The sequence below is a fragment of the Morone saxatilis genome, unplaced genomic scaffold (genome assembly GCF_004916995.1).
Source record: "Morone saxatilis isolate NCDOM2014 unplaced genomic scaffold, NCSU_SB_2.0 Contig5, whole genome shotgun sequence".
In the NCBI taxonomy this organism is placed as follows: domain Eukaryota; kingdom Metazoa; phylum Chordata; class Actinopteri; family Moronidae; genus Morone; species Morone saxatilis.
The window spans coordinates 23,783,398-23,794,330 of NW_023340095.1; the positions used below are offsets into that span (position 1 = coordinate 23,783,398).

Below are 10,933 nucleotides of genomic sequence, written 5' to 3' on the forward strand. Positions count from 1 at the left end.
TCTCCGTAGCAAAAGCAGCCCCTGCCTTACTTTAGGAACTTGTAAGGTGGGCAGAGCGGCCGATCCAGTTCACCCTCAGCGGTTTTACAACCCTCTCCTTCTCTCTCTCTCTCCTCTCCTCTCTCCTCTTTCTTGTGGATGGAGCTGTCGCAGGTTTTTCCCTCATTCGTTTCTTAAGCTTGGGAGCTTTGCAGAGTTTTATGAAGGTTTTCCAGGGAGCAGGAGAGGGGGGAACCGTGAAGAAAGCGGAGCGCAAGGGGTTTTTCCCCTTCAAGCACCTCTGCAGTTCCAGCTCTGGATTTTAAGAGTGGGTGTCGAGAGACTTTGGAGTGTTTGCGTGTAACAATGTGGTTGTTGTGCATTCAGGAGTCTGCGTCTCGCTAGTAGCTGTAGCCGTCGGGAAGGGCAAGCCTGCCACGCACTGCTTCCCCGGCGTCCAAGCATGTACGGGGGCGGTCTCGTCGTGTGGGTAGGGGCACGGTGTCGTCGTCCAGCCTGGCAGGCTGTCCGGGTCGGCTTCAGGTTGGGCCTCTGGTTTGTCAGGAAGGCATGGAGAAGAGAGCCTCGGGGTCGCACACAACACTTGTACACGTACCTCTCACCAGCCACCTGAGCAACAAGACCGACAGACATATTTGACTCACATACGAAACCTCCTGAATAATACTTTTTAGTTTTGAGTGCATACATATCATCATAGTGTACATGTCATATTTCCCTTTACAAAACTCTCTACACCAGTGTGTAACCTCATTTAGGAGGATCCATTGTCAGAAATTGAATATAAATAAAATATAAAAAAATATAAAAATAATATTCGTAGGTATGTTTACATTAGTGTATGATCAGCTGAATATAGGAATCGTAAGTGCGTTTTTGTTGCCTTAGAATTTTCAGTTTTTATCTACAGTTTTCAGCCACTGTAGTTTGGAAGGTGAGCGATATCTAGTTGGTTGCAATCTGCAGCTTTAGCGCTAGTTGCCACTGAATCCTACACACCGGACCTTTAACCATATAGTCATGTGACTCCAGTACCTGACTGATCCACCCATACTTTATTTTTTCTGATCAAATTTAAGACTTTTGTAAAATGATGTGGCTGAGACAGACAACACTAAACATAAACATATTAACATATTTAGGAATAGAAGAAATGTGGCCAGCAGGCTAGTATTTACTTCAACTATTTAGCTGCTGGCTGTAATACAGTTCTACAGGGTGGAGGGAGAGAAACAAAAGGGCGAACGTGCCTTTACCTTCTGCATGATGCCCTTCTCATAGTAGTAACGCAGCGAGCGGCTCAGCTTGTCATAGTTCATGGCCGGTCTGTTCTTCTGGATGCCCCAGCGGCGAGCCACCTGAGACACACAGGACAAAGAACTGCTGTCAGCTTATGGCTGTGTATTGGCGAGAATCTGGCGATACGATTTGTATCACAATGGGTTACAATATATTGAAATACTTTAAGCAAGACAATGTATTTCAATTTAAAATAAAGCACATTTCAGGAAATGTCAGACTTTGTATATGATTGTGTGTTCTTTATACTGAGTAAAACAAAAAACTTGACCTTTTCTATACAGAATGTGTTATTTAGAACAATACTACATACAGTGTTTTTGAGAATTAATACAATATTGCAAAACAAACTCATGGGACTCAAATGTATCGATATTTTCTTACCCTAATTAGCTTTAGAGAATGAATATGTAGTGTAGGTCAACGTGAATCCATAGATTATAAACTTTAAGTAGTATGAGTCAAGGGTTTTGCCGGTTTCAACAGGTTCAATTAAATTCCCTTTTATAGACCACTTTGAATGTAATTTAAGACCTATTTTACATCCACAGTGGCAAAAAAGTACAAAGGATATGAAGGAAATTGGTTCCATGTTGGTTTCATTTTGTAGCATGATCATTTTTTCCCCAAATACAAGTAACATCCATTTGAAAGGCCTGTCAAACAATCTTTAAGGCCTCAAATACAGAGGATTGGACTTATTAAGACCCTGTGGACACCCTGATGAGTAATTGGACAGAAGACAGAAATCTGGTGGTGGACAGTGGGGACTGACCTCCTCAGGCTCAATGAGTTTGAACTCCATGCCGCGACCAGTCCAGGCTATGAAGTGGCCATTGGCTGGGTCGTCCAGTAACGTGACGAGGAACTGCCAGAGCTGCAGGGAGCCACGGCGCTGGTAGGGGGGGCCGTCACGATAGACAGAGGGCTCCTGTTTCACTTTACCTGCGAGTGGAAGAACAGCGGCAGAAATAAAAGAAGAGGCAGAAGGGGAAGGAGTGAAGAAAAAGAAGAAGTGTCAGTCAGCACTGTACTCTGCCACGGCCACAGTGTGGTGAGACATTCCTGCCAGATGGTCACTGTGAAGTGGACTTGCTGTTCATCGTGCACCCCGAGCAGTCGAAGGACTGGACTCTGTCCCAGAAAATGCCCACACTTTGTGGGCATATCCAGTACTTTTACGCTAACCTTGTGTTTACAGTGAACGTTTTTTTAGCATTTTTTCAGGCTCACCTTCTAGTCTCTCAGGGACCACACAGGTATCGTCAAAGTACAGCTGATGATCTCTGTCAAAGGAGAAGCCTGAAATTGAAAAAAGAAAGAAACATTAACGGGTTGAAAGCACAAGAGCAGACCGAGCGTGGGAAACGGGCTTTTGTTCTGACATGAAGGCCGGCGACCGCGTTCAACCCTGAGATCCAAACTGCAAGCAAAGCAATATAGCTGGGCAGCCTCCCAAGAGTGGAAGCTCGCACTGCGCCGAGCCTCTGCCAGCTGCCCGTGTGAGAAACGCACTGCGCGTGGAGCAGCTACACAGGATTCATTGAAAGATTCGCTTCCCCCTTGAGCTGTCATTTCAACGCTGCTGACCTATTCTTTTGCCCCGGCTATCACCAGCGCTGAGCTTTCAGCAGCTCGATAAGGCTCATGGTCACAAAGAATGGGCTCCACTAATGAAATAATGCAAACATCTGAGACACAGAGACAAAAGCAGACAATAATCTGAACTTACTTTCATGGTTATTTTGGTAGAAGCTCCCCGCTCTCCCAAACGATGACTGACAGTTAGGCACTTCTGTCAACAAAGAAGATGGGTGCATAAATTTAGACCAGAGACATCCTCACTGTCATATCAAATGTGTAATACATCAAAATCCACCTCACAGCTGACAGATATATTTGGATCACTGCCACTGTGCACATGGATACATGGCTTTGATACTCATCTACAGTTTATATGGTTTGTTCTATGTTTATAGAGGAGACACTCAGTCTGAACTATATTAGTGTGCTAGGTCACATTGATCAATATTATATAGTACGGGTATGAAAAGGCAAAACACATGGCGTGCAGCTCCAACAGCTGGGCTCACACACACACACACACACACACACACAGAGACCTAAAAGTGGACTAAAGCCCAGATCAGAGTTCACTGCACATCCCTTGCATGTCCACCAAGCCTGTAAATAAGATTAGCACCATGGTTGCTGTTTTAAATCTCAATGACAATCAAGTTACGCCAGTCCTCCCCCCGAGGGGTCAAAGCGTGTCTTGTGTTCGCAGTGCCTCTGCAGTGCATCTCCACCCCCACCCATTATTTTGCTTCCTGTCTACTGATAAGACAACCAGAGATCAATCTTGAGCAAGTGTTTGCTTAAGTCTGTCTACAGGAAGTACCATTAATGTGGAGAAACAGAAGAGAAGGAATGACTCTGGAAACTGTGTGTGTCCAATGCAGATAATGCATGGATTTAAACTGTGGCCTTATATGCACAGAAACGGTTGCGTCACTGTCGCACCAACGCTGTGGTCACAATATGTTCTATGTCAGTATGCTGAACACGCACTTGTTCCATCCATCTAGAGATAGCAGACCTCTGTGACGTAGGTATTTAAAGGCCATAAGAAGCTAAGAGGATTTGTCATTACATCACTGCTCGGCCAGCCGGTCAGCCGCCAGGAGAATGGAGAGTATATGAGAGCAAGTGGAAAAGATTTTTAAAAAAGTTACATTTCAGGAAAAGAGGATGCTAATGCATCAGAGCGGGGACAACAGCTGGGCGTGTGGGCGTTAGGATCAAACCAATGCTCCGACAGCCGCGCTTGCTTGTTTGATTTACACCATGTGAGCAAACAGCATCTCTGCCGCAACTGTTTGACAAGGCTTTTCAGAGAGGACTGGCACCATTTGGCCCCTCGTGTATTCCGTGAAACCACGTTGAGAATTAGCAGGTTCTTACAATCAACTTGCTGCGCTGCAGGTCACTGAGTCCTCAGAGGGCGCTGGCCTAGATCTATTCCAGGTAGGCTCAGTGAAGACGTTCTCTGCACCTGGCTGGATGGCCCATTTACTTTTTGCCCTTGGAGGCTTAGGCTGAGCTAAAAGACCCACTTTTACTTTACTGCTCTGACTCTGGAGGAATGATGCAGATTAGTCTTCGAGGCACTAACGCGCGCTTTGAGAGAGTGTTTGTGTGAGTTGAGCACCTGTGCGCCCAGGCCTCTGCTGCATGCTAAAACTCACAGGCATGTGTTAGTGCCCAGAACAAACAGGCACATTCCTCACCCTCTGTCTGCTCTACTTGCACACAGCACTAGCCAATTACCATCACACAGCTAGCTTGAGAGGTCACTCTTCCCTTCTCTAAACCGTGCCACTCACCAGAATCGAAGCAAAAATCACGAGGCTCCTGCTTGATGGCCATGGGGTGGAAAGCGGCCTGACGCGGAGGGCCCTGGGGTGGACCTGGGGGGCCCATGGTGGGGACGCCCTGCTCCGTGTATCGTGGGTCGATGAGCTCTTGCTTAAAACCCTGGGGAGGCACGGCTACCAATGGCTCTGACATCTGCCGATGGTACGGTGGCCGGCTGTCCCGTGGCAGAGCGCTGTTGTTATTGGCAGGCTGAGGCAGGAACTGGGGGCGCCCTTGACTCTCTGATGGGGGGAAAGGTAGGCATGGCTCTGACATCTGCCTCTGGAACCTAAAGATGGAGGGGAAAGTGGCAAGATAATGTGTTCAGTCTCTTTTTACAAACACTGCTTGCAAAGACAGCAGATACAGAGGTTCAGCTCACCTGTGCTCGGGTGAGAAGGTGTTGGCATCCTGGCTGATGGGTGCGCAGGGCACGGCGAAGGGTGGGCTGTGGCTGTGGCCTTGGAGCACCTGCTGGTTGGGAGACCCTGCGCTCACCGTTAGCGCCTGCTGTAGGTGCACTGGACGCTGCACTGGGGTCGGGTTGGCTACATGGGGGTGAGGAGGGGGGGTCTGCTCACTCAACGGGTGCGTTCCTGCTGTGCTGGTGGGGCCGCAAGGAGAGACTGGTGTTGAGGGGGGAGTTAATGGCTTGAACCCAGGAGTGGGCTTCCTGTCACAGGCACTGAAGATGAAGAGACAGCACACACACACACACACACACACACACACACACACAGTGAGAAAAACTCTCAGAGGGGTAATGAACACGCTGTTCAGTGTCTGCTGCCATGCTCTTGGTAGACTACCAATGGAATGAGCCACTACGTACCTGTAGCTGTAAAGGCACTTCTCTCCGTAGGGCATGGGACTCCTGTCCTGGCGGCAGGGAGACAGCTCTTTGTGGGGAGTCAGCTCTCGCTTGATCTTGGCTGGTGGCGGGCCATGAAACATCACTAGATAGGAGGAGACACACGGAGTAGAAACACAATTGAGTGCATTAGATAAACTCCAGATATGACCTAATTGAAGCCATAAACAGAAGTGCAGCAGTTATCTTAACCACATTTGGAACTGATGGATAAATGGATGTATGGACAATGTCTGTTGTATTCCCCCGACTGACAGAGCCACTTAGCAGCAATTTATCATCGGCCCTAATGATGCTCGACTCCGGGCTCTGAAATGACCATCTATCCACCACTGCTAGGTAGCATGATACTAACTGCACTATGCACACAAAAGCTATCAAACTTCTCGTCTGATTCCCATTAGGCCGGGCCAATACCAATACCCATGAATCAGTATGGCTGTAATCTAATGGCGGTGAATGATTTTCTTCTCCCGTGCTGTAACCATTAGACACAAGCTGCATATCGGGTGCAGTTTCCGGGGCGCCACATAATAGCCAGGCAGAAACTAGATCCCTGGGTACAGAGGAGCGGGAGCCAAATAAATCACCAGTGGTGCTGATGGACCTAAGCAGAGCTAACAACGGGCACGTGAGCTCCCCTGTGAAACCTAATGACTGGAGTGAGAGTCCTAACACACACAGAAGAGTAAATAATGGGGAGATGAGGCATCTTTTCTTACTCTGGACTGGTGGGCAAACAAGCACCTGTTGTGGAAAATCCTCTTCATGGCCGCAACTAACGATTGGTTTGATATTTTCATTGCTGATTAATCTGTCCATCACTTTCTCCATTAATCCATTAGATGTTTGCTTCCAAAACAATTTGAAAAATGTTGCTCAGTGTTTCCCAAAGCCCAAGGTGACATTCTCAAATGTTTTGTTTTGACCACAGCCACAGCCACAAAGGACTGAATTTCCCCATTTGTGGGATTTGTGAGCTGGGTCCTGGGTCAGCCCTGGTCCACCCCATGTGATGTCCTCAGACTGTAACTCATATCGGAAAATCGGGTTTTGTTGAATAGGCAACTTGTGAGAGAGAACGGCCTGCAGCCTAGCAACAGAAGCAACAGCCAAACTCACATCTCTGTATCCCGCGCACACACACACACACACACACACACACACACACACACACGGCGAACTAACTTGCAAGGTCGAGGACTACCCCACAATGCCCGACATACAGAATAAACCAACACGTACACAACCTCGGACAGGGCCCTCTATAAACATACATGTCAGTGCCTTAACCCCAATAACACGTTACAGCTCTACGGGCAAGTGGTCAGTTTGCAGCTCGCTGTGCCACATTAACCAAGATTTAAAAGGCAACCCTGACAAAGACAGGCAGCCACCACACCCTGTCTCCACCTCCTACGCATCAGACGAAAACATAAACTCACAAAGACAGAGGGGAGGAGGGGAGGGTCATAAAATGCTCCATTGGACATAATTCAAATACACCCCTCAGCTGCAGCCTTAAGGCAGCGTGCAGAGACAGTAGGGACGGCTGTGTGGAGCAGTTTGAGGGAAGATGGGGCAGACCGTTTGCGGGGATGCGAGTTCTGGGGAGCAGAACTGTAACGGGGAGCTGTGAAGCAGCCCTATCCACTGGAATCTAGCCCACTTCAGCAGCAGGGTCTGAGTGCGGGAAAGTGTGAAATCAGATTAGGAGCTTGGCTCATGTGATGCCCCATGCCAATCGGCTGATTAAACTCAAAATGGAGGGAAGGAGGGGGGAGAGAGAGAGCAGCCTTTCCCAGAGCTGTGCTTTGGAGACGAAGAATGGTGTTTGTCCTGAGCAGGATGAAGACATTTTGATAAAAGAGGGGTGGCCTGGACATGTGGTCAAGGACAGTGATTCAAAAAGAATACGTGTTCTCTCAGAGAAAAAATGAATTAATGCAGTTTGAAAATGTCACGCTGCTAAAATAGAGCTCAGTTATCAGACTGAACTGCCACTGCTTAAATGTGAGAACCAGGCTGGACCAAAAGATCTTAATGATGAGCCGGTTTTCAAAAAAGCAGTCACTGATTCTGTTCAGAAGACACACAGACTCGTGATTACCAGAGACAAACAATAGAAATCAGGTACTCACAGCTATCCGACTGGAAATCTGGGACAAACTGTTCGTCATCGGGCACCTGGGCTGTGAAGATACAGAAGAATATCGCACGTGTGAGAAAAATCACACACACACACATAACCTCTCTATAGCCAACAGCCTAACACCGACACCTTTATGTGTCCAAAAATGTGGACAAAAAGGCAGAAACGGGAAAACAATCTAATGTTAACAACTAAAAAAGGAGAAAGTAAGAATGAAATGGCTACATTGAGGGAAGACTAAATGGGTTTTGGACAGCTGTTTCTCGTGCGTAGAACTTTGCTCTTCTTGCTCTAGTAGCTAGCACAAAAATAGCTAAATTTCACATTCTCGCCATGTTAATCTTTAATCTTAAAAGTTTCCCAATTTCATCCTGTTGACCATTTAGAAACATTACAAAGCTCTCTGGGGGCTGGTTGTAGTGGAGTGAAGTTAAAGGAAACTATTCTGAAATGAATCCAGAACTCACCTTCTGCTATCCAGATCTCCTGCAGCTGACTGAGGTCTTGGAAGAGTTCTGAAAATCAAGTAATCAAAGATATTAAATGCATGTTCCCCTCAATCTAATTACATGTTAAAACATAGTGCTTACAGGGATCGTATGCATTCACATCAGCAACGTTACCTTCGGTGTCCTGGGCGAGCTCTGTGTCAACAAACTTCCTCTTCCTGTCGTTCAGGGGCCTGCTGTGAGAGGGCTCCTCCACATGGGACTTGTGCTGTTGAGAAAAGATGAAGAAAGGTCAGAACATTGACAGAAGATGTCACTTTCCCCCACCAATGGATGATGGTATGGAAGTGCACTAGAAATGTACAGTGATCTATGGTGAGCCATGGGTTCAAAGTGTGAGAATGTGATGTGTGAGGCTGCATGTGTCCACTTACACTGGGTGGGACCATAAATGGGACTTGCTGGTCATAGAATCCGTCCATGTTATCTAGGCGATTGGGGGGAGGGGGGGGGCGGGGGGGCTCCAATATTGGGGGGAGGGGAAGTGTTCGCTTTAAAGCGACAGCGCCTGGGTCACTTTGTGGGTCACTGGAAAACACCAAGATTGAAAGTGGAAACATAAAGCAGGGGTCACAAAGTTACAACATAACACTGTACTATTCAGTGTAATATGACACGCATCACCACACAAGGGTCACGCTTCATATGTTGCCATACTGCAGCAGGGTTTCCACACTTTCTGATAGACCCTAACCCTGAAAAGTGCAACTTTACACAAGCATACAAATCTTACCTCTAAAGAGTTCAGAATAATGTATTTTAGAGTTATTAAGACAAGGCAATATATTGTAATTAAAATATATATAATTGTAGGAAAGCTGTCTTAGCATAAAGAACACGCCACCATGACTGAAACACAGCTGACTTTCTTATGCAACCAGGACAGTGGGCTCTGCATTTGCACAGTCCCTGTACCATCCAACATCCCGCTATGAAACCGCTGCAGAGAATCCATACAATATCCCAGTACTCCACTGTGTCGACATCTCCTGACAGCCCTAATACTGCGTGCAGGGCTTCATTATATAATGATGTTTCTACGCAGCAGCACGACTGGTACTCGTTCTGATGCTGCAACAAGGCCACCATCTTCTTTATTTAAGCAACACGCAGCTCTTTGAACAGAGCCACGGCGAGCGTAAGGACACAGTGGAAACACACAGTCCTTATGGAACACATACAGTTATATAAGCCACACTCACTGGCCTCCTGTGGGCATTACTTTCCACTACAATCAGCCTGGAGATTGTGCGTAAAGGACTTGGAAATGTGACCCTTCAGAGTGTGCCATGGTCTGTCCGCGGAGTGCCTGACATAAAGCCTCCCAAACAAGATAGAAAGAAAAAGCCAGCGGTAGAGATTACCGTCTTACAGAAGCTCCGACCTATTGTTGGTGACAGTGCTGTGTTAGAGTAAGCCTGAACCCCTCCCTCCTGTGTGTAATAGTATAAAGTTAGGGGGGGGAAGTTCCCTTTAAAGCACAATAACAGAGCTGAGGCACTATCGCTGGCCTCTATTCTCACATCTCCCTCAGCAGAGTGATATGACTCACTCCTCCATCTCCTGTTAATGGATGACGAATGCAGGATAGCTGCTGGGCAATAATTACAGGCGCGCAGCACAGATAGCACTTATAACATTAACTCATTGCACATGTCTTCATGTGGGGCATTATGTTCAGAGCACATCCAGAGTACGGAGTCATCATTAACTCCATCAGCTCTGACACTATCCGCACACACTGCGGGAAACAAACAGGGAGAGGGTTTGAAATATGAGTTACTTTATATCAAATACAACGACAGTAAGGACCTAACAGTGCTGTGAGACAGCAGCACCGACTATTACACCAGGTTGAACCTCAGGGGGGATAAATATAATGCGCAGTATGGTCCCTAAACGCACCAAAAACTTAACACAAAGCGCTATCGCAGTTAAATCAGCATCACTGCAGCTTCACAGCCCTGCAGTAGGAAAAGTTAGCTTGGATGCCGAGTAATTCACACCAACATCTTCCTTAAAACTTTGGTGCTTCGGCCGGGGATGGGGGCCCGCCGCTGGGGGACGATCATCACCCGACACCCCCTGCCTGCCGACTCCCCTCCCCTCCCCTCCACTCCACTCCACTCCACTCCTCCTCCTCCCCGCCCTTCCCCCCACCTATCCCTCCCTTGTTTTTCTCAATGAAGTGAAACTCGATCCGTGTGGAAACACAGGGGGAGGAAAAAAAAAATGGCCCGTCCATTCATAAAAATCACAAACAGTCGGCCGACCGCGTTGATAAGCCGAAGCCAGTATCCACGCAGATAAGCCAAGGACCGAGTACAACACGCACCGGGATTAAATACGACACACGGCGTCTATTTCACGAAGATATGAGCCGATTTAAAATGGTTGCCAAAGTAAATTTCTTTAAATAAGATGGCGTTTCGTTTGTTTGTAATGTAAAAGAGCGTTAGACAAATATCTCTCCATACTGGGGCTTCGTAAAAGCAACTTCTCACCGAAAAAAAAGTGTGCAGCTTACCTTGTCTGCGTATATAGCTCCTCTATACCGAAAGAATGCGGTAGAAATATCCACTAATAAAAAAAACAACGTGTCGGTAGTCGTGTAGTCGTCTGCGCACGGACAAACTGGTGTGCCTCCTTCGACTCACAAAACTTGACTGAGCTTTTCGTTAATGG

The 10,933-nt window shown here is 47.2% G+C and overlaps 1 protein-coding gene across 2 annotated transcripts; it reads right to left on the bottom strand.

Annotated features, from left to right (window-relative positions):
• Positions 1-149: 149 nt before the first annotated feature.
• etv5a (ETS variant transcription factor 5a) lies at positions 150-10,933 on the bottom strand. Of its 2 annotated transcripts, none has more exons than XM_035677249.1 (13): positions 10,776-10,933; positions 8,623-8,776; positions 8,363-8,456; positions 8,207-8,254; positions 7,729-7,779; positions 5,549-5,672; positions 5,099-5,401; positions 4,686-5,005; positions 3,032-3,094; positions 2,533-2,601; positions 2,075-2,244; positions 1,257-1,358; positions 150-609 (listed from the first exon to the last, which is right to left on the bottom strand). In XM_035677249.1, the coding sequence occupies exons 2-13, from the start codon at positions 8,668-8,670 to the stop codon at positions 271-273; spliced, it is 1,731 nt and encodes a 576-aa protein (XP_035533142.1). In that variant the 5' UTR covers positions 8,671-8,776; positions 10,776-10,933; the 3' UTR covers positions 150-270. The 2 variants fall into 2 exon arrangements, with proteins under 2 accessions (XP_035533142.1, XP_035533141.1); XM_035677248.1 differs by having other exon boundaries at positions 1,251-1,358.

Coding starts and splice junctions, on each gene's coding strand:
- etv5a (XM_035677248.1), bottom strand. CDS start 8,670: ATGGACGGATTCTATGACCAGCAAGTCCCATTTATGGTCCCACCCAGT. Junction 5,673..7,728: donor AGATTTCCAGTCGGATAGCT/GTGAGTACCTGA, acceptor CCTCCTATCTAG/TGATGTTTCATGGCCCGCCA. Junction 2,245..2,532: donor GGTCCCTGAGAGACTAGAAG/GTGAGCCTGAAA, acceptor TTCCACTCGCAG/GTAAAGTGAAACAGGAGCCC.